Below are 22,614 nucleotides of genomic sequence, written 5' to 3'. Positions count from 1 at the left end.
AATAATATTCAAGGCTTGGTCCTGCTTTAATATATGTGGAGTTGTGTATTTTGTAAAATTAGCAACAGCACAGACTTTATGTTACAAGACCCAAGGAGCATGGTTTTGTATTATAGCTGAGAACAGGATTCAGCCCAGTGGGTTAAAATTACACCAGAAGAGGTAAGGACATTCTCAATTGAAGCTAACAATTTGTGAGCTCACAATGAGCTCAAACTGCAACATGTTGCAGGTGGCTCAGCACAGAGGATGAATTTACATAACCTGGAATGGTAACAGGATTAACTGATACTTATACCTGGGGTATATCTACACTGCAAAAAAAGGTGTGTTCCTAACTCAGGTTAGCTAACTTGGGTTAAAATAGCAGTGAAGACATGGCAAGTTGGCATTTAGCTTGGGTTAGCAGCTCAAGTTCAAAGCTATAAGTTACCCTGGGGTTGAACTCAAAGTACTAACCCAAGTTAAAAACACATCTTTTTTTGCAGTGTAGACATACTTGTAGTGTACATTGTGAGTCATGAAGCGTAAGTACCTTCCACCGTATGGAAGTGTGCTGATAGCAGACTGGACCAAAAGACTCTGCTGTAATATGGTACGATGGCATGTTGCATTTTTTAAAAATGTGCCTTAGGTCAATAACAAGTATAATAGTCACCATTAAAAATGAAATCAGCATTAGCCAACTGTTACTGCACAGTGGGGCCTGTTATTTCCTTTTCTAAACACGGTATGGAAGAAATTGATATTTCAGATAATCAAGGCTGATTATTTGTCATGGAATAAAATGGGAAGAGTCAGGGCTTTGCTGCAGCAGGAAATGCAAATGTTAGTTTAAAAGAGGACAGTCACGGCACACAACTTATTTTGCTTAATATTAAGTTGTCTGTCATACGGAATTATGAGAAAGTCAAATAATTGGTTAAAACTGGGTAATAACAAGCAGCTTAAAATAATTAAAAACTCGTAGTCAAATACAGTGGGCCTATGTAGATCTAAGCTTGTAAAAATTCCCAGAGGAGTCCTGGTTTAGTGGTGGGCTGGCTGGGATTATAAAAACCCTGAATTTTTGTTGAAAAAAAATCCTGTAAGTGGCCGTTCCAGTCTTGGAAGGCATGGCCATCACAGACATATAGATTTGCAGGTAATATACCGCCCTAAGCCCTAGTCGCCTTTCAGCGACGTCAGTAGGAGTTTTGCTGTTGACTTTCATAGCAGTAGGAATGAGGCCTAAAGATAACATTTTCAGAAGTGCCCAAGTCACTTAGGAGCCTAAGTCCCATTGACTTTCAATGAGACTTAGGTGCCTACGTGCCTGCCACTTTTGGTTATCAGCTTGGATTTGATGTGGAGAGCACACTGTGGATAAGTTCAATTTTCCCCAGAGGGATGTGTGAGAGAGAGAGAGAGAGAGAGAGAGAGAGAAGAGCAGGCTAGAATCCTCACACTAAGGCCATAGAGTAATTAATAGAGGAACTCCTCAATGGCTCTGGCTGCAACCTCAGGGATGCAGGAAGGGGGTAAGGGAATGACTGGAGTGAGGGCTAGGACTGGCCAGTTGATCTGCCCCTGCCCACTGGCTAGGAGGCGTGAGGGGGCAGGAGAGAAACAGCAAGGGCTACAAATGGGGTGCAGAGGACTAACAGACGTGAAATGCTGCCTCTCATGGCAGGAAACAACTGCTGCTCTCAAAGAGTCGGGAAACTGTCTGGTGGCTCCTGTGAAGGCATGTTCATGCCCATTAACCCAGCTGATGGTCCCCAACTCCCATAATTGCTCCTGGAGTAGCCTCTTCTGTCAGGCCCCAGCATAAGAGGGCAGTATGATGTTGGTCTGAGGAAAAGGGACACCAGAGACCCAGGGATGTGGGGAGAAGGACAGCACCAAGAACAACCTGGACAGGGCAGAGGGGGACAGAGTCCCCAGAGATTTGGAGAAGGGTGAGGGGAGGGGCATAAGCCAACAGAGACTTGGAAGGAGTGTTAGGAGATTATGGTGTTCGGTATGTTGAGCAATTTGAATGGGTGGCAAAAGGGGCAAGGGAAAAAAGGAGAAAGTTATTCAAAGTTTTATTGGGGGCTTGCACTAGTAGTTGCTGGACTAAGTAGATGCTGCTCCCTGTCATTTGACAACTTTTGTAGTCCTGACCTGTGCCATGTGACTGGGGCCAGGAAATAAAGTTGCTTTGTCTCTGACAAGCACTGGAAGGTATTTGAGCTTTATTATAGGGCCCACTTTGAATTTGTATTTGGGGACCCATCTGAGCATTGTTATGCCCCTGCTTTTTAAATTTCCCTTTCAAAACATCTCCTTGATAATGAGCTGGGAAGTCCTAATATGAGTCAACCTGTTCAGTGGCTGATATCCATGACTGATAATCTCTTTAGATAAACAAAATCCTTCGACAGGAGTCAGGGAGGATGGCCCATGGCATTTGAAATTTGTTTATTCACAGTCTCAGTATCCTCAAACTTCATTATCAGAACCAGCATCAAAAGCCCATTTGCTCAGTTATAAATGCTTTCCAAGTCCCTACTCACACAAAAATACTTAAAGCAGCATTGCCAATTCTTAGGATTTTATCATGAGTCATGTGATATTTGGTACGTTTCTTAAATCCCCTGCTGCTGGAGTCAAGTTATTACGTGAGAATCTCAGCTTTCATTTTAAAAAAAGTTTCTAGTGCTGGTGGTTGCAGAGAAAAGCTGGAAACTGTGACTTGAGTGTATCCTAGATCAGGGATCGGCAACCTTTGGCACGCGGCCCGTCAGGGAAATCTGCTGGCAGGCCAGGATGGTTTGTTTACCTGCAGCATCTGCAGATTCGGCCAATCGCAGCTTCCACTGGCCACGGTTTGCTGTTCCAGGCCAATGGGGGCTGCGGGAAGCGGCGCGGGCCAAGGGATGTTCTGGCTGCCACTTCCCGCAGCCCCCATTGGTCTGGAACGGCAAACTGCGGCCAGTGGGAGCTGCGATCGGCCGAACCCGCGGACACTGCAGGTAAACAAACCGTCCCGGCCTTCCAGGGGCTTTCCCTGACGGGCCACGTGCCAAAGGTTGCCAATCCCGTCTTAGATGTATGACATAAAATTGAGCTCTTAGTCACAAGCCCTCTCCCCAGTTCCAAGCCTGAGTGACTTGTCTAGACACGGATGCATTTGGTGGAGATAACCCCAATCCCTGGCCATGGAACAACAGTGAAGCGGCACTCCAGTCACTACCTGGGCCTAAGTGCTGGAGTGACCTCCACGGATCTTGTGCTCTACAGGGAGGAAAGGACCAGAGAATCAGTGTAGTAGCTGATCCTCCAGTGTATTTTTTCATGCTTTGTGTGTATAAAAAGATCTTCTACACTTTCCACAGTATGCATCCGATGAAGTGAGCTGTAGCTCATGAAAGCTCATGCTCAAATAAATTGGTTAGTCTCTAAGGTGCCACAAGTACTCCTTTTCTTTTCATCCTGACTCTTGTCTCTGACAACCACCACCCTTCCTTCTAACAGGCCTCTTCATGACTATAACAGGAGCCTCCATGGAGCTGGACTCTGTGGCTGGCAGAGGCTGCACATTTCCTGTATAGACACACGTAATCCTGCCCTCCCCCCAGTACAGGGGAACTGCAGCATTTCCACTCAGTAGGAGGCCCTCTGCAACTTCTGGAATGGGAAGGATTTGGGCTCTAGAGAAACAATTTTGGGCCCAGGCCTGCTCTCACTGAATCCTGTGGGATAAAATTCCCATTGACTTTAATGGAAACAGGCACATAAAAGCAAATCCGTTCAAACAACTTCACAAGAAGCAGAGGTTTGCTATGGCCCAAACTGACATACGCATACTGCAATGCATTGAAACTATCTGAGACTTTCCCAGCTTTGCAGGCACTCCTGCTTGACAGCCCAGTGGGGAGTGTGGGCAGGGTGAGGAATGAGTGGAGAAAGGGTAGAGCTGGAGGACTGCCAAGTGCACCCTCCTGTCCTTCCCCGGGTTGTGCTGGTGGCCACTAAGGACATTGGTGCTACTCAGTGATTAGACTGGAGTAGCCTCTATTCAACAGCTGTCTGGGGGAGAAGGTTCCTTATTCCTTCCCCAATGGATCTCTCCATCATTTATGTGGGCTGGATGCTAGAGAGTGGATTTGCCCGCATAAGCAGAGTTCATTGTAGGCAGATACTAAAAGTTTGTCACCTACCGGTTTCCCAGGGACAGGAGGCAGCGGTTTCACAGAGCTGGTTGTGCTAGGTAGACTCATATCTATAACTGGGGGGAAAGTAAAAATAACACAAGCCATTTACTGCATGACTCCAAGGCCTTGCGTGCAATAGGCTCTTCCACTTATGTATCTCCACTAGTGGCAGCAGTGGTGGGACTGCTAGAGGAGACACACAGAGCTGGTGATCACCAGTGTTTTACCTCCACCTTGGGTTAACGTGCTTTAGGGAACGTGATAGTTAATATGTTGGAGGCTGCCTGAGATTTTCCCTCCACTAGCCCTCTCACACTGTTGCTATCACAAGTGCAGCTGCATCATCAACAATAGCTGGTTTTCTGAAGCAAATTTAGAGTAGACACAACACCCTCTTGCATTCTGCAGTATTTCAGACAGAGACAAGGTATTTGATACACGGTGACCCTACTTTTTGGAAGGTTTCCTTTTCTACCTACTACTTTGTGTAGAAGTCCAGTGGCAACCAAATAGTTACTTGTGGCAGTGTGTGGGTTTTATAGCATTATTTGCATATATCGTGTTTGGTTTGGAAGTTACAGAAGGCCATTCAAATGACAAAAAACCAACAACTGGCAGCTCTTTAAAATAGTAGGGCATTGTTTAGTGTTCCTCCACTGTGTCCATACATAGGACACCGATGTTAATTCTGAATAGTGCAGCTACATTTTCAAAAGGGGCCTCTTATATTTTCACTGGCAATCTGTCACATACAAATTGGGCTCTTAGGTGTTTTGGCTTTCATTTTCAAATATGTCCCTTAAATATGGGTTGCCTGTCATTTTGAGTACCCATCTTGAAACAACTGGGACCTGATTATCAGAGGCGCTGAGCACTCTCAATGTCAATGGAAACTGCAAGAGTTCAGCACCTCTGAAAAATCAGTATTTCAATATGAAGCTAGGCTCCCAAACCAGAGGCACCCAAAACAAGTGTCCACTTTCAAAAAAATGTAAGCCTCAGCTATCCAATGTGCATGCAATAATGTGTGTGTGTGGGGGGGAGGCAGGGTGCTTACGAATATGTAGATCCTGGCATGCACCCATTTTGAAAATTTACTCCTCAGGTTCTTTATGGTGACTAATAAATGAGCTAACTAATTGTGATGAATTTCCAGTCAAGTATTTTAAAAATGTATATTTAAATAAAATACATAAAATACTCCTTCATTCAGTAAATACATTGTTCCAACATAATGCAGCTCAGATATACCATGTTTGGTTTTAAATGGTGCACAGGAGGGAAATGCACAAATGTTCTATGAGGTTCTGGAATGTGCCTTATTTGAAACAACTGCTCCCTAGAACCATTTTGTGGAATAATTTGACTGGCAATTTTTCCTAACTAAACTTGCTCCTCAGCACAGTACATTTTATAAAGGTAAAATGATTTTTCAGCTATTCTTTTGATCCCCATATGCTTATTGTAATCCTATTTCTTGTAAACGCACATTCCACAGAGTACCAGAAATAGGCTTGTGGGGGAGAATGTTGCATTGCTTAGAAAAGTCGCCACCACAAATATAGATATAATGAGAAAATTCAGTTTTACTTTGGATTAATTATGAAGTTAAATTCTTTATAACTGACACACCAATGTTGTTAGTAGATAATTTGGCTGTTAGGAGTCAGCCATAAAGACAAGTTCTGATATTTTTTTCTCCCAGTCCCATAACAACAGCAACAACAACTCAGGATACTAAGTCAAAGAAGGAAAGAGAAAGAATTTCTTTTTGGTGCATTTTGGAGGTACAGTAAAAAATAGTTATGATCTCAGCATGGGTATTTCACATACTATGTTATTTTCCCCTAGCCATATTATCAAACTGCACAGTACAATTGCGATGCTGTTAAAAGACGTTAAGAACAAACATCAAGAGGAATAATTGACCAGATCTTTAGATTTACCACCATTGACTACAATTATCCTTGTAGATTTACCAATATCATGAAAAGCACCATTAAGACTAACAACATATCAAAAAGCAAAATGGCTCATTACATTTCTTCCAGATGGTACATCCAAGGGCTGCTTTACATGTCTGGTTGCAGCAGAGAAACTTCCCATTGGTGAAGAATTCTTTGTGATACTTGTTTAGTAAATTAGGATTGTCTTTAATCTCTGGAGAGCACAGGAGGGGAAGAAGAAAAAGAAAGAACTTCAAAAAGTTTGCTGGTAGGATGTTCTCAGTAAAGTAAGACAAACTGATACAATAAAGGAATTCAGTAACTGTGAATCAAGATCATGGAGGAGACTTGCATTTTATAAAGATTTAAAGATTTTCTAGACTGTCCTAAAGCCCATTTAACTGTGTTGAAAAACCTAATAAAATATTTTATGTATCAAAAATATGAAGAGTGATTTCATTTCTAATTCATATCATAGAAATAAACTAGACAAACTATAGGTGTTCAATACCCCAAATGGCAAATTTCAGTACAAAACTGACCTGTTAAAGGAATGTCCCGTTAAAATGTAACACTTTCTATTTATCAAACCTCTTAAATAAACATTTGTTACTTGTATATAAAAAAAATACTCCAGTGTTCTATAGAAATGGCCCAAAACAGTATAACTGGCAATAGGGACACAGTAGTTTTTTTAATCAGTTTTGTAGTATTTGTTTTAAAAGATAATGAAACAAATAATTTTAAAAGTGAAGGGCAAGGGTTTATAAATGATTGCTTAAAGTTAAGCTCCTAAATCCCTGGTTAGACACCTGAATTTACAGCCTGGTTTTCAAAAATGCTGCACATGCAGAAGCATGGGAGTTGCTGCATGATTGTTCAAAATCTTGGCCACAGAATTTTGTTACTAGTTTTTATAGCTAAACTTGATTTTAAAAGTTCCTTAGAAAATTGCAATCACTTTGGTATAATGCACGTCACAAGATTTATGCAATATTTCACTGAACAAATGGTATTCCTCACATACTCTCTTTAAAAAACATATCTTGATTGAATAGCACGCTTATTAATATGTTCAGCTGAGAATACTGGACCAAATCCTGAGGTCCTAAGGTCAGATCTTTCTCCCATCAGGAAAAAGACAATTTATGGGACAATAAGCCCCATGAAGAGAGAAATCCTGGAGTTTCCAGCACATAATTCTGGTGGGTGAATGGAATGAACAGAGGATTCAGCTACCAAAAACTCAATCTGCCAGACGTCGGGGCCATGAGTGGGGAAGTCTTTATGCCTCCAAACTGCCTACTGGTTTCCTGTGGTTCTTCCCTATTCCCTTGCCAGTCTGGATCCCTGCTGGCACCTGCCTCCAGGATCCCCTCCCCACAGGGGCTTTCAAAACCAAATTTTTCTTCAGAAGACTTACTCAAAATAATCTGTCCCTGGTTTCTAGAAGAAACAATGCATGTAGCCTGTTGGAGCCTCCCACTTCTGCCCAGATTGTGCAGGGACAATGTTGCAGTGGTAGTTAATATATCTTCACTTCCATGTAGGCAAGGAGAGAGCCACACCCTCAGAGTCACCTCCACCCATCGGCCCACAAGGGAGAACTGGGGGATAAACAGGGCCTGACCCCAAAGTCCTTTAAAGTAAACGGAAAGACTCCTATTGACTTTAATGGGTGCTCCTGCAATGTGTAGTATGTGGATTGACTCCCCTCCCCTGAGGAGTCCTATTGACTTCACTGTGGTTTACTGGGCCCAGCACTCTGCCTACACACTACTTATTGCATGGATGGAGCCTTGCTCAGTTAAAGACCACGGAAAGAATCAGAACACACTAAGTAAAGACTAGAGCTGGTGGGGAAATGCCACAGGGAAATTTTGTGAATTTTTTCCTCCCCCCATTTTTCATTGACATTTTTTAAATATTCTCATCCACTGCAGTCCTGTTGCATGGCAGAGCGAGATTGAGGCTGAAAAATGGCTGACAAAACCGTTGCATTAAAATGAGAAACTAGATTCATCTGCTCCCCTTAGTCAGATGATTTCTCTGAACACACAAGCCCCGCTCCCCCACCCCCCCGCAGGTTAAAAAAGAGTTGCTTCACAAGATGGTAAAAACAAATGTTACCTGTGTGCAAAGCTTTCAGCCACTGATTTCGGCTCTCTTCGTTTGCTGCATAGACATAGAGAAGGCCATCCTTGTATACAATCTAAAAGAGGCAGGAAAACAATTCATTCTAGTTACCCTGGGCTTCACATCTGACTCAAAGTTCATTAGCTTTTTTTTTTTTTTTTTTTAAATAAAGACCTAGAGTAATGGAAACAAAGAAGTAAAGGACTTAGGAACCCAAGGATCAAGCTCTGCAGGCTTGTTCACACCAAAATGCATGCAGCCCAGGCAGGGTTGCCAATTTTGGTTGGATGTATTCCTGGAGATTTCATCACATGACATAATCTTTAATTAAAGATTAATCTTTAATTCCTGGAGACTCCAGCCTAATCCTGGAGGGTTGGCAACCCTAAGCCCAGGAGGGTGAAGAGCCAGAGCAGAGTTACATAGTTATACTCCTATTTCACATGAATGTGAGCTTGCATTTTGGGCCTGAACCAATCTTGCTCCCAATGGCAAAACTCCCTTTGGCATTAGTAGGCAAACAATAAGATCCTACATTCAGTAACTTGCACATTCTCATTAGAACCGGGAAGTACAGTATGTACCTTTCATTCCTCCCCCACACCTCCCCCCACAGATCTGAGTGTATTAGGTGCTCATGAGAGTAACAAACTAATTTAATATAAAAATACTATTTAATGAGGGTTGGGGGGTATCCAATCTGAGATAAGTTAGACAGTGATAACACTGCTGCCCTCTCTTGGGGTTACCCCCAGGGGTAGCAATTATTGGGTGTTAATTAATGAACTCCTCTGCTGCCCAGGTCATGCACCCTTTCCAAGCCACGGCTGCCAATTTTAGACTCTAGCACCCCACCCTTGTCACAAAGGGAAGTTGCAGCTGCTTTGCACTGCTGTATATTCTTCTCCTCATGGACTCTCTGCCCCCAAAACTCTCTGCTCCGGCATAGGTCTTGGAATGAACCTATCTCTGAGAATTAACACATACAAATGACAGCAAAGTCAAAGTTATGGCTTTTGCAGCAGATATGACTTTGCTTCCATGCACTTATGTAGTGTTTGGTATTACTGTATATGTTTATAAAGATAAGGTTTAATGGAGATGTGCAATTTGGATGAGGTACAATTGCTGAGGAACTGTAACTTTGAATTTCTGGAGTCTGGTACATTTAAATGGTCAACCTATAATTTCAATATCAAAAGGCCAAGTTCTGCACTTCTTTTTGCCACTAAAGTGAAAGGAGGTGAGGTGGGGAAGGTTAAAAAGAGAAAATGAATTGTGATCAGTATTGCACAACAAAATAAACATATTCAGTATTCAAATAAATGCACCATTCTTGTGTGTATAGGATCACACCAAAATAAATAAACTATTATACACACATGAATGCAGAGACAGGTCCTGATCCAAATTCTACTGAAGTCAGTGAAAAGACTCCCGTTGATTTTGATGGTCGTTGGGTCAGGTTTATAGTAAAAAGGATTCATTTCCAACCTGCTGTAAGTTTTTGTAACAGTCAGCAGTGACACAAGTCCTTATTTGTCCTAGAAATAATGGTTCACCACAGTAAAGATCAGTTTTGTATTTCTTGATCTTACCTGAAATGGATATTGTCTCTCCAAAGGTGCCTCTTCCTCATGATTCACTGTCTCAACACATCGAATTTTCTTAATGTCAATTGATCCTTTTTTGCTTCCTTTTTTCTAAGAATAAAAGCCGAAGCAGGACTACTCATCATTCTAAACACAAGACTGTCGTCCTCAAATCAAAAATACTTTATGGTCACGACAAGTTTTATAAAACCACACTTAATCAAGCTGTGTGTAATTGCACACTTCAGATTGGGTAAGGTAGAGTTCCACTTTTGTTAAACTGTTTGGGAAAGACATAGAGAACCCTCCATTATATCTTATCCTGCAAACCATACACTGACAACACTCCCTTTGAAGTCAAGGTATAAAGACAACAGGATGGTCCCTACATCTGGTACATGAACTTTGGTATTACAGTGCAAAAGCAGAGATGGAGGATAGAAAATGCAAAAGTCTCTAGTGGGAAATGGGAGTCTGATTTTGTATTACATTATTTTGTTAAGATACTGGCACCAATCCTGCAACTCTTATTCACACAAGGAGTTGTAACTCACAGGAGTAATCCAAATGTGCTATCAGGAGTGCAGATGGTAACAATGTATTTTAGTCGCTTCAGAGCTACATCTGAATGCACAAAAGAGGCCACTGTGCTGAAAGTACCCACCATTTTTTGGACACATAATCACTTTTTAAAATACAATCACGCTTTAGCCTTTTATTTTATATCAGTTATGGGCCAATTTCTGCACTGAGCTATCTCCTGTATAAATGATTTCCAAACCAATGCCAGATATATAACTCACCACAGAGAACCTGATTCAGGAGAACATCCCTATTCAAGGCATGTGCTTAACTTTAGGCATGTGCTTAAGTCCCATTGACTTTGATGAGAGTTAAGCATATGCCTAAGATTAAGCATGATTAAGTTCTGTCCTGAATAGGGGTGGACTTAAACATATTCTTAAATGCTATCCTGAATCAAGGCCAGATTTTGGTCCCATGCCATTTTTAAATGCCACTTGGAACAAAATATATCACTACCCCTACTATATGATATCTAATCAAAGCACATTGAGGAAGAAAATCCAGAGGCATAAACTTACTTTAGAAAACTATGTACCTCTGTAGTTAAGAAAATGATTTCTCACCTCTTTGTCATATTCATAGTAAGAGAGGTTTGTTTTTGTGAGAACAAACAGTCGTTCTTTGTAATTAACTGGTGAAATTTTTTTCTTCTGTTGTGACTTCTTTAAAAGAAGCTCCTCTAGAATTGATTCCTGCTCCATTTTATTGCCCTAAAAATTGGAAATAGTCATTTTAATAATAATAGTTGTGAAAAGATTAACAAAGACAACTATGTCCTTTACTAATGGATTGTAAAGCATGTTACAAAATGAATTTAAAATATATTTATTGCATGTTCTAACAAGCTGTTATGAAGAGTGTATTTCATATTTTATAAACAGCTATGAGTGTTTAGTTTTTTTACTCAGACAAAAATAAACATGGTTATAGGAAATTAAAAATTTAAGATAAAAGTGTAGCTCCAACTGAGACATTTTCAGTTCTTTTGTTGCCTGAGAATTTCTCCCTTTAAAGTCTTGCACTGTTTGGCAAGGAATTGAAGCTATACTAAGCACAAATGTATCATATCTGAGACACAGGAAGAAAGTAATTATAGCAACAAACACACAATCCTTCATATCACAGATGAGAAAAAGCATAATTGATCACAGTGTTTCCTAGACCGGTAATTTCTAATTTCTTTCTTTGCATTGAAAGAAACATATGGAGATGAAACAGAACCATTCAGGTAAAGAAATGTAAAAAAGTAAAAATATTATTATATGATTATTAATATGCATTAATCTTGTTATTAATTATGTAATAGCAAGTGAAAAGAGGAGCGAGACCCTTTGGTTTTTAAAACTATTTGGGTTTAAGGTTACTTACATGGGTGTTGCACTTACAAGAGGAACTGTGTCCTTTGTCTTTTGTTTGCTTGTCGCTCCAAAGGGAAGTGTCCTGTTGACTTACTCTCCATCACGTCCTTATCAAACCTGGAGTGTCTATCAGAAGAAAGATATTTGCATGCCACTCATCACACCCATTTTGTCAGAACACATGTAGGTGTGTTTTCTGGGTTAGCATATATTTTGCACAATTCCATTTTTAGCCTTGATACATTCAAGTCAAGGGGGTTTATGGCCTCTGAACAATTTCTCGTAGTGTCTGCAATCAAGATACTGCAACATTATGCTAGTGCATTATAAAAGGAAGAGCAGCTAGTCTGTTTTCACTATCTATTTTCATGAAAAGGGTTGGAAGTTGGGTGGGGGGGGAGCATGGGATAAGGGGAGACAGGAAAGAACATAGAGGGGAAATCAAATCAGTATATTTTATGTCTGTATATTAATGTGAGAAGTATGGAGAATAAGCAGGAAGAACTTGAAATGCTAGTTAATAAACAGAGCTATGACACAGCTGGCATCACAGAGACTTGGTGGGATAATACACATGACTGGAATATTGGTATAAAAGGGTACAGCTTGTTCAGGAAGGACAGGGCAGGAAAAAAAGGAGGAAGTGTTGCCTTATATGTTAAAAATGTACACACTTGGACTGAGGCTGAGATGGAAATAGGAGACAGACTTGTATAAAGGCTCTGGGTAGGATAAAAGAGTAAAAACCAAGGGCGATGTCATGGTGGGGGTCTATTACAGACCACCTAACCAGGAAGATGAGGTGGATGAGGCTTTTTTTAAACAACTAACAAAATTATCCAAAGCACAGGACTTGGTGGTGATGGGGACTTCAACTACTCAGACATCAACTGGGACAATAATCCAGCAGGGTACTGATTATCCAACAAGTTCTTGGAATGTACTGGAGACATTTTATTTCAGAAAGTGGAGAAAGCTTCTAGAGGAGAGGCTGTTCTAGATTTATTTTGAGAAATAGGGAGAATTTGAAAGTGGAAGGCAGCTTAGGTGATAGTGATCATGAAATGGTAGAGTTTATGATTCTAAAGAATGGTAGGAGGGAAAACCGCACAAAAAAGATAATGGATTTCAAGAAGGCAGACTTAAGCAAATGCAGGGAGTTGGTATATAAGATCCCATGGGAAGCAAGTCTAAGAGAAAAAACAGTTTGAAAGAGTTGGCAGTTTTTCCAAAGAGACATTATTAAGGGCACAAGAACAAACTATATCACTGCGTAGGAAAGGTAGAAGTATGGCAAGAGAACACCCTGGCTTAACAAGGAGTTCTTCAATGATCTGAACTCAAAAAAAGCCCTACAAGAAGTGGAAACTAGTTCAAATTATAAATGATGAACATAAACAAATAACACAAGTATGTAGGGACAAAATTAGAAAGGCCAAAGCACAAAATGAGATTAAACTAGCTAGAGACATAAAGAGTAACAAGAAAACATTCTACAAATACATTAGAAGCAAGAGAAAGACCAAGGACAGGGTAGGCCTATTACTAAATGAGGAGGGAAAAACAATAACAGAAAATGTGGAAACGGAAAAAGTGTTAAATGACATTTTTGTTTTGGTTTTCATAAAAAAGTTTAGTAGCGATTGGACGTCTAACATAGTGAATGCCAGTGAAAATGAGGTAGGATCAGAGGCTACAATAGGGAAAGAACAAGTTAAAAATTACTTAGACAAGTTAGATGTCTTCAAGTCACCAGGGCTTGATGAATACTTAGAATAGTCTTAGAATACTCAAGGAGCTGACTGAGGAGATATCTGAACCATTAGTGATTATCTTCAAAACGTCATGGAAGATGGGGGGGATTCCAGAGGACTCGAAAAGGACAAATATAGTGCCAGTCTATAAAAATAAGGATAACCCAGGGAATTACAGACCAGTCATCTTAACTTCAGTACCTGGAAAGATAACGGAGCAAATAATTAAGCAATCAATTTCCAAACATCTAGAAGATAATAAGGTGATAAGTAACAGTCCGCATGGATTTGTCAAGAACAAATCATGTCAAACCAACCTAATAGCTTCTTTGACTGGGTAACAAGTCTTGAGGATAGGGGGAAGTGGTAGATGTGGCATATCTTGACTCTAGTAAGGCTTTTGATACTATTTCACATGATCTTCTCATAAACAAACTAGGGAAATACAACCTAGATGGAACTACCATAAGGTGAGTGCATAACTGGCTCTAAAAACCGTTCCCAGAGAGTAGTTATCAGTGGTTCAGTTATGCTGGACGAACATAACAAGTGAGGTCCCACAGGGATCAGTTCTGGGTCTAGTTCTGTTCAATATCTTCATCAATGATTTAGATAATGGTATAGAGAGTACACTTATAAAGTGTGTGGATGATACCAAGCTGGGAGGGGTTGCAAGTGCTTTGGAGGATAGGATTAAAATTCAAAATGATCTGGACAAACTGGAGAAATGGTCTGAAGTAAATAGGATGAAATTCAATGAGGACAAATGCAAAGTACTCCACTTAGGAAAGAACAATCAGCTGCACACATAGAAAATGGGAAATGACTACCTACAGAAGAGTAGTATCTGGGGTTTATAGTTGATCACAAGCTAAATATGAGTGAACAGAGTAACACTGTTGCAAAAAAAGCACCCATTTTGGGATGTATTAGCAGGGGTGTTGTTAGCAAGACACAAGGAGTAATTCTTCCGCTCTACTCCACACTGATTAGGTCTCAACTGGAGTATTGTGTCCAGCTCTGGGCACCACATTTCAGGAAAGATGTGGACAAATTGGAGAAAATCCAGAGAAGAGCAAGAAAAATGATTAAAGGTCTAGAAAACATGACCTATGAGGGAAGATTCAAAAAACTGGGTTTGTTTAGTCTGGAGAAGAGAAGACCGAGAGGGTACATGATAATAGTTTTCAAGTACATAAAAAGTTGTTACAAGGAGGAGGGAGAAAAATTGTTCTCCTTAACCTCTGAGGAAAGGACAAGAAGCAATGGGCTTAAATTGCAGCAAGGGCAGTTTAGGTTGGATCTTAGGAAACACTTCCTGTCAAAGTTGTTAAGCACTGGAATAAATTGCCCAGGGAGGTTGTGGAATCTCCCTCATCGGAAATTTTTAAGAGCAGGTTAGACAAACACCTGTCAGGAATGGTCTAGATCAGGGGTGGGCAAATTTTTTGGCCCGAGGGCCACATCTGGGTGGGGAAATTGTATGCATGGCCATGAATGTAGGGCAGGGGCAAGGGGTTGGCGGTTCAGGGCAGTGGGTTGGGGTGCAGGAGGGGTATGGAAGGGGGCTCAAGGCAGGGAGTCGGGGGCTTAGGGTAGGGGGTTGGAGTGCAGGGTGCAGGAGGGGTTTGGGGTGTGGGCTCCGGCCTGGGCCACTTACCTCGAGTGGCTCCGGGGTGGCAGCAGTGCGCAGTGGGGCTGCCCTGCGCTGCTCCGCTCCCGGAAGTGGTGAGAATGTCTGGCAGTGGCTTGTGGGGGTAGGGTGGGGCAGGCGGCTCCACTGTGTTCTGCCCTCGCCTGAGGGTACCACCCCCAAAGCTCACATTGCTGCGCCACAGGGCTGGCAATCCTGCGGGCTAGATTGAAAACCCCGACGGACCGGATCCAGCTCGTGGGCCATAATTTGTCCTCCCCTGGTCTAGATAATACTTAGTCCTGCCATGAGTGCAAGGGGACTAGACTAGATGATCTCTCGAGGTCCCTTCCAGGCATACGATTCTATGATTAAAAAGAACATGCACCATTAAACCATGTATGACCACCATGATACTTGCCTTTTCCTTATTTTAGTGTCTGCCCATGCAAATAGAGCAACCGCTTGGATCAGAGATACACTGTCAGTTCCTAACCAATATTCTATTTTCTGAAAGGTCGTAGAAAAAGGCATCTGGGACAAAAACAAAAAAAGACATTTTGACTTCAAATGACAATACAAATGACAATATAATAAATAATGGAGTAGGTCTTCCACCTGCCCTAAACCTCCTGGATTAGAGGCAGTTACTTTTCTTGGTGCCAGTAGGCTGGCCTTCTGTGTAAACTGTCTGCATGAACTGAAAAGGAAGAACTGTAGGGGTCCTCCTTAGCATGTTATTACACAAACTCTAAATATCTGGCATGTCCATGAGTCTTTTGAACAAGGGGGAACCAAGGTGACATATTTTAAATAGAAACAAGTGCAATATCCATTTGCTTATTAATATCCTCTATTCTTGACTTCATTATGGATTTCACATTTTTAAAACTTTAATCATTTCTGATTTTGAGAAACTTAGTGAATGCAAAGACTTTTGAATATATTCTAACCAAGGAAATTTACATGAAAAAGTCCAGCCGCTAAGCATAGCTTTGGCAATTACTGTGACCATGAAGCCAAAAATTAATATTACTATATTGCCATTTGGGCAGAATAGAGTCCATACATGTCTTGGCTCTCAGAAGAGCAGCTGCGTTATTATTTGGAAGACTGATAATCTTCCTAAGAAATTTGTTTAGAATCACTTTCCAGTCCCATGGTATCATTCCATCCCCATATTTCAGCACCATACAAAACTGAGCACGTACCTTGGCCTCAAACAATGTGAGGGCTGGTGCAATTAAGTGGCCTCCATGAGCCCAGGAAAAACATAACACAGCTTCCATTGAATTTGAGGCCTTCGCTTTGGTCAGTAATCATGTAACGCAAGAGGCTGGTTCCTGGAAATAACGGATTGTGCTCAACTGTACTTGCCTGACATGTTGCTGGCTCCATCAGAGATTTTTCCTCTCAGCTTTTGCAATGGAAATTCAGGCTAAGAAGTAAACCACACACCATTCCATAAATATGCTTTAAAAAATAAATTTTGGAAATTTTAATTTTCCCTTCTCTCCCCTTCTATTCCCTCTTAGCCAACGAGTAAAGTGTAATGATTAACGTCCACAATTTGGGGCTTTTTTTTTTTTTTTTTTGCTACTCTGTAACTTTTCACTTAAAAAAAATTACAGAGTGAAAAAGGGATGAAGAAAAAAAAATCCCTGAAGTCATGAGACTACTGCATAGGACCTTCAGCTTAATGTTAAAATTGAAATCTTAATGCCCTTAATGCCCTCAGACTATCTTTAATAATAAGCCCTTTTATAAAATTTGTAAATAAAGGAAGACAATATTGATACTAATTTTGAAATTAAAAGAATAAATGGAAAGTAAGATTGGTATTTGAAGAAATTGCTAATAATTACTATCAGTTTGTAATGACTTCAGTGAGATTACACAGAGTACTGCTAACTTCTTTCACATGGGAAAGAAATTACAATGGTTACAGTATGCCAACAATGCCACTTAAGCTTTTTTTAAAAACAAGACTGAAGACAAAAAAGAAAACTTGAAGGTACTGCAATAGGTCTAGCACTTTCCGTACTTATTGGTGGGATTCCTGTGTTATTTTGGTATGTTTGATGAATAGATGTGTAGAAGATAATTGTTTGTATTTACTGCGTATGGTTTGAGTTACTTATAGGCCAAAACACAGGAAAGTTTGAACATGAGCAGAATGTGGTATTTATGTGAAACGGTTATTTTCTTGCTTTAATTTTCACTGGTTTGTAATATCCTAGAAGCATGCTTTTTATAGAGATTTTTATATTAACTCTTACCTCTTTTTTTCTTATGTGAAATAAATAAATAAGGATATGGAAAATGACACATTGTGGGCCACTTACTGCCTTAGGTCTGCATATATAACTGCAGCTGATCTCAATAGACATCAGTAATACCTAGCTGTTCCATACCATGGTACTTCCCATTAGAGGTGAAGTGATTTGCCCTAGGTCGCCCAGAAGGCCTCTGGCAGAGCCAGGAATAGCATGCAGATCTTCTGAGTGTCAACCCACTGCTCTAGGTTCACCAGGCCACATTGTCTCAGTGCAGTAATTGTTAACCTTTCCATGATGGTGACCCCTTTTGCTAAGTCAGAACTTTTGCAAACATCTTCCTCCCCCCAATTACATTTACTATAGAAGTAAGAATAAAAAAATGTATCAGTGATCACAAGGGTAGGCCTATATAATGTATTTTGTGTGTATGTTTGGAGAGATGGCTACAGATTGCTTCACCTTGAAGGGGAAGGGTGTGCAGGAGGTAGGAGTGTGATACTTTCTTTGCTTTAGATTGTGCAACTTCCAACTGTATAACTTCCAAGGCCTGGCACTGCCCTGACTACCTTTTGTGTGACCCTCTGGTTGTGAAACACTGTCCTAGCAGAGCAAGAGCACAAAGTAGCTTCTACTTTAGAATTTGGGATCAACTGCGTTCCCTCTAGAAGTAGCAGCACCAGGCAGGGAACAGAAATAGACAAAGTGCGGCTGACATTTCTGTTTTTGATTAGGCTTGTTTGGCCTTTCGTTGCCAGTTTCAGTTTTTCTTTCCTTTCTCCTTGTTTTGTTTTAGTGGGGGCCATTTCATTGGTTTCACATTTTTTCCCTCTGCTCTTTCTGAAAAACAAAATGAGAGGCACAGCCTAGAAGATGAGAAATAGCCTTTGCCCTGTCCAGTATTGGGTAATATTTGAAGTATTGGGGACAGGCGAGTCTAGGCCTGCCCAAAACTAAAGACTCTCCCCTCAATTAAGGGGGAGGATCCATTGATCCCAAACAACAATTGATTTACTGGGGACAATGAATGAAAAAACAGGAGTGGGAGTGGGGTCAAAGATTGAAAATCAGGGATCCGGTGGGGGACACTGAGCAGAGAACCCTCGATAGCACCCACTGCTACTCAAAGGTGTCTAGGGAGTCAGTGGTTGCTCCACAGAGGAACTGTGCCTGGAGGCATGATCATACTAGGGATTGGATAGGGCCCCACAGTCGCGGAACACCTCCACCTTCCTCCTCCTGGTATGATGGATGGCCACCTTGGCCAGCGCCTGGAAGAGGTTGACAAGGAGGTTCCTCAGCTTTGTGTGGCCATGGATGGGGTGTGCATTGATCAAGAGGAGTGAGGAAAAGTGCAGCCAGAAAAGGGGCTGCAACTTGATGTACCCTGTATAGGATGACCAGACAGCAAGTGTGAAAAACTGGGACAGGGGGTGGGGGGTAATAGGAACCTATATAAGAAAAAGACCCCAAAATCGGGACTGTTCCTATAAAATGGGGACATCTGGTCACACTAAACCTATATAGATATGCACCAGGGTGTCCCTCTCTCCACAGAAGGACAGGTGTCAGGGAGTTTTGAACCACGTCAGGTACACACCTGTGGTTATGGCTCCATGAATGAGCCACCAGCTAATATCTCCAGCCAGCTATGGAACCAGAGTGGAGTACAGACGGGCCCACTGGAGTGCCTTGCCCTGCTTAGGTGGCAGCAGATTGACAGCTCAGAGAGGTCTCGCAGGAGACCTCTTGGGTGGAGATAAAAGAATTGCCGGTCGTACTGGAGGTGGTAGAGGAAGGCATGTGCAGCATGCTCCATGCCGGACTACCTGAACTGTGAAGGAGACTCTGCAGGGCCTGGAGGAAGCCCAGTGTGGGTTTCCCTGGGTAATTGAGGCCTCAGCCCTTGTGCACAATCTACATAGGGGTGTACTTGGGAGGGGGCTGCCCAGGATCTAGCTGTGATGCTGCCTACCATGGCTGGGAGCTGGCCTGGCTGAATGTGTCTCAGCTTGGGGAGTGGGCACAATGGTGCTGCTGGAGGGGCTGTGTTACATCCCTGAGACTCAGGTGGAGTATGATCCCACCCCAGCTGGGAGATGAGGCCATTTGCTCTCTGGAGAGGGATGAGGCCAGCAGGTCCATCCTTACAGCAGGCGGGTGGAGTGTTGGGGGTGGGATTTACAGTGCAGGGGACTCTGCCCTCTGCAGGTAGTGTGAGAAAGTGCACAGCGCGTGTGTCATCTGGGATTACATCGTCTGTGTGTGTGTGCGATTGAGGTCTTTGTGATTGTGTCATCTGAATGTGTGTGATTGTGATTTGTGATTGTGCATCTCTGTGTGTGTGAATGAGATCTCTGCGATTGTGTCATCTGTGTGAATTTCTGACTGCGATTGTATCATCTGTGTGCGTGTCTGACTGTGATTGTGTCAGTTTATTGATCCCTGTGTATAGTTGTTGTCTATGAGTGGAATAAGCCTGTGTGATTGCGTGTGCCATGCCTGCTTGGTGTGGCACTCTTTCTCCTTCTAGTGTCACCTAGACCATCTAAAAGAAAAGGAGTACTTGTGGCACCTTAGAGACTAACCAATTTATTTGAGCATAAGCTTTCGTGAGCTACAGCTCACTTCATCGGAATCCGATGAAGTGAGCTGTAGCTCACGAAAGCTTATGCTCAAATAAATTGGTTAGTCTCTAAGGTGCCACAAGTACTCCTTTTCTTTTTGCGAATACAGACTAACACGGCTGCTACTCTGAAACTAGACCATCTAGAGATTACTGAGTCTGTTACAGCCTTAGCAAAGAGCCACATGGCTTTTAGCTCATGCAGTAGAGGCTCCTGCACTAAGCTTCAGAGATCCCTGGTTTGATCCTGCTGACAGACACTCACAGTACTATTAGTATGATAAAAGCCCCCAAACCACTGCAGTCTGTAGCACTTCCCCGGCCCTGCTCTACTGGAAGCTTCCCCTCCTAGTGTATGTGACCCACCTATCCTTTGTTTTGTGTTTGCTAGGAGACTGGGAATCATGGGCGGCAGGTATAAGACGCTAAATGGGGCAAGAAATGCCAGATGTGGCACGCCTCCCTTTGGAAGTGTGCCCGCCCCCCACCTTTGGAGTGCTGCCTCCGGAAGCTCCTGAGAAGTGGGGGCCACAGGTGCCCTGACCATGGCCCTACCCTTGCTTTGCCTCTTCCCACCTCCGCTCTGCCTCTTCCCCCGAAACCCCCCTTGCCCGCCTTGGGGAGGGGGGATACAGAGAGGTGTGAGTGGCGGGAAGTGGGGCCTCAGGGGTTGAGAGGAGCGAGCAGAGGGAGGCCTTGGGGGAGGTGGCGGAGAGGCACAAGCAGAGGGTGGGGGGCTCACGGAGCAGGGGTGGAGCGCAAGCTAGGCCTTGGGGGGGAGGAGGCTGAGCTGGGGTGAGGCCTCGGGGCAGAGCAGGGGGCTGGCCCATCCCCCACTTCTAGGGAGCTTCTGGTACAGATGCACAGCCTCCCCAAACAAAAGAGTCACACACCACGTAGGCTGGGGATGATTGTGCTGAATCATACTGAGTTGGTTACTCTGAAGTGCAGAGGAGGGTGTTCAATGAGAAGCAGTCTTAGTTTGCAGGCTTGCACAGATAGGGAATTGCAAGGTAGAGTGTTTCATAGGTGAGAGAGGGGAGACAGATTACCCTAGGCATGAGATGCAACTTTCCTTTGGTGAAAAAGGGAAACTCGTTGGCTTCAAAAAATTGAGGCTCCCATCTACTATTTTGGTTTTTGCTACAGGGGACATGTTGGTTGTTCCCTGATTTAAAGCAAACCAAAACCTCATAGTCTTTTGCCAATTTTCTGTCTTCATTTGCAGTTCATGTTCTGTGCTAACTGCTGTTTGTGAGCTTGTGTGCGTAGGTGCTTAAGTATGTTTTGTTTCTTTGCTTTCCAAAATATTGTACTGACAGCATTTAAAAATCTTACCTATTTCCTTAGCAGATTTTTGAAATCCCACCCACTTCAGCAGAACACATCTATGTTTGTTTGTCTATATTAGCATACATTTTGCACAATTCAGATTTTTAGCTGATCCATTAAAGTTAATGGGATTCTGATATGTACTGTGGTCCCTAATAGGGGATCCTGATATAGTATTTGGGTGTGGCCTGCACAGAGTTCTTTTGAGGCCTGGAGCAAAATCTGAAACTGAGCTCCCTCCCTCCCCCAACCTTTCCAAATCCCCAAGGTTGCAAAAACATTGAAGGGAGGCCCTGGGGCAAGAGCAGGGAGGAGACTGGAGAGACAGCCTGCCATGCACCCAACCTGCAACTGCAGCTCCTCACCTGCAGTGCTGGGCCTGGCTCCCCACTCCCCCATTCTGGGTGTTGTGATCTGACACACAGGGTCACAGTATAAAACCTGAGTGACACTGTGACCCCATGCACTCGGTGGCAACACCACTCCCACAAATTTGTCCCGGTTGCCCCGCTGTCATGATGGAGGGGTGGCCAGGCCAAACCTTAATGGCACTGTGCCCCTGTGTATCAGGTCACATTGCCACTCAGTTTGGGGGTAGAGTTGCCAGGTGTCCAGTTTTCAACCAGAATGCCCACCCCCAACACTCTCCCCACCTGCTGTAAGGACAGACGGTCTCATCTCCCAGCTAAGGTGGGATCATACTCAACCTGAGTCTCAGGGATGAAACACAGCCCCTCCAGCAGCACCATTGGTGCCAGCCTGGTGCCCACTCCCCAAGCTGAGACACATTCAGTCAGGCCAGCTCCCAGCCATGGCAGGCAGTATCACAGCTAGATCCTGGGCAGCCCCCTGCCAAGTACACTCCTCTGCAGATTGTGCACAAGGGCTGGGGCCTCATTTACCCAGGAAAACCACTCACCCAACGCTAGGCTGCCTCCAGGCTCTGCAGAGTCTCCTTTACAGTGCAGGTAGTTCGGCAGGGATCATGGGGCTTTGGGGTGTGGGCTCTGGGCAGCACTCACCTCAGGTGCCTCCCGGGAAGCTGCAACATATTCTGGTGGCTTCTAGGCATGGGGTGGCCAGGGAGGCTCCACACGCTGTCCCCAAGCACCGACTCTGCCCCCACAGCTCCAATTGTCTGTGGTTCCGGGCCAATGGGAACTGTGGAGTCGGCACTCAGGAGCAGCGCACCGAG

The 22,614-nt window shown here is 43.0% G+C and overlaps 1 protein-coding gene across 1 annotated transcript in view; it reads right to left on the bottom strand.

Annotated features, from left to right (window-relative positions):
• BMX (BMX non-receptor tyrosine kinase) overlaps window positions 1-11,141 on the bottom strand; it is a 37,031-nt gene extending 25,890 nt beyond the window's left edge. The window contains exons 1-5 of the mRNA XM_043546278.1: window positions 11,004-11,141; window positions 9,862-9,966; window positions 8,258-8,339; window positions 6,222-6,341; window positions 4,188-4,255 (exon numbers count right to left, since the gene is read on the bottom strand). Coding sequence (XP_043402213.1) covers window positions 4,188-4,255; window positions 6,222-6,341; window positions 8,258-8,339; window positions 9,862-9,966; window positions 11,004-11,141 — 513 coding nt within the window. The remainder of the gene's footprint in view (window positions 1-4,187; window positions 4,256-6,221; window positions 6,342-8,257; window positions 8,340-9,861; window positions 9,967-11,003) is intronic.
• Between the last annotated feature and the right edge of the window lie 11,473 nt (window positions 11,142-22,614).

The sequence above is a fragment of the Chelonia mydas genome, chromosome 1 (assembly GCF_015237465.2).
Source record: "Chelonia mydas isolate rCheMyd1 chromosome 1, rCheMyd1.pri.v2, whole genome shotgun sequence".
NCBI lineage: Eukaryota > Metazoa > Chordata > Testudines > Cheloniidae > Chelonia > Chelonia mydas.
The sequence above is the reverse complement of the archived record's forward strand: the minus strand, read 5'-3'. Positions and strand labels throughout refer to the sequence as shown.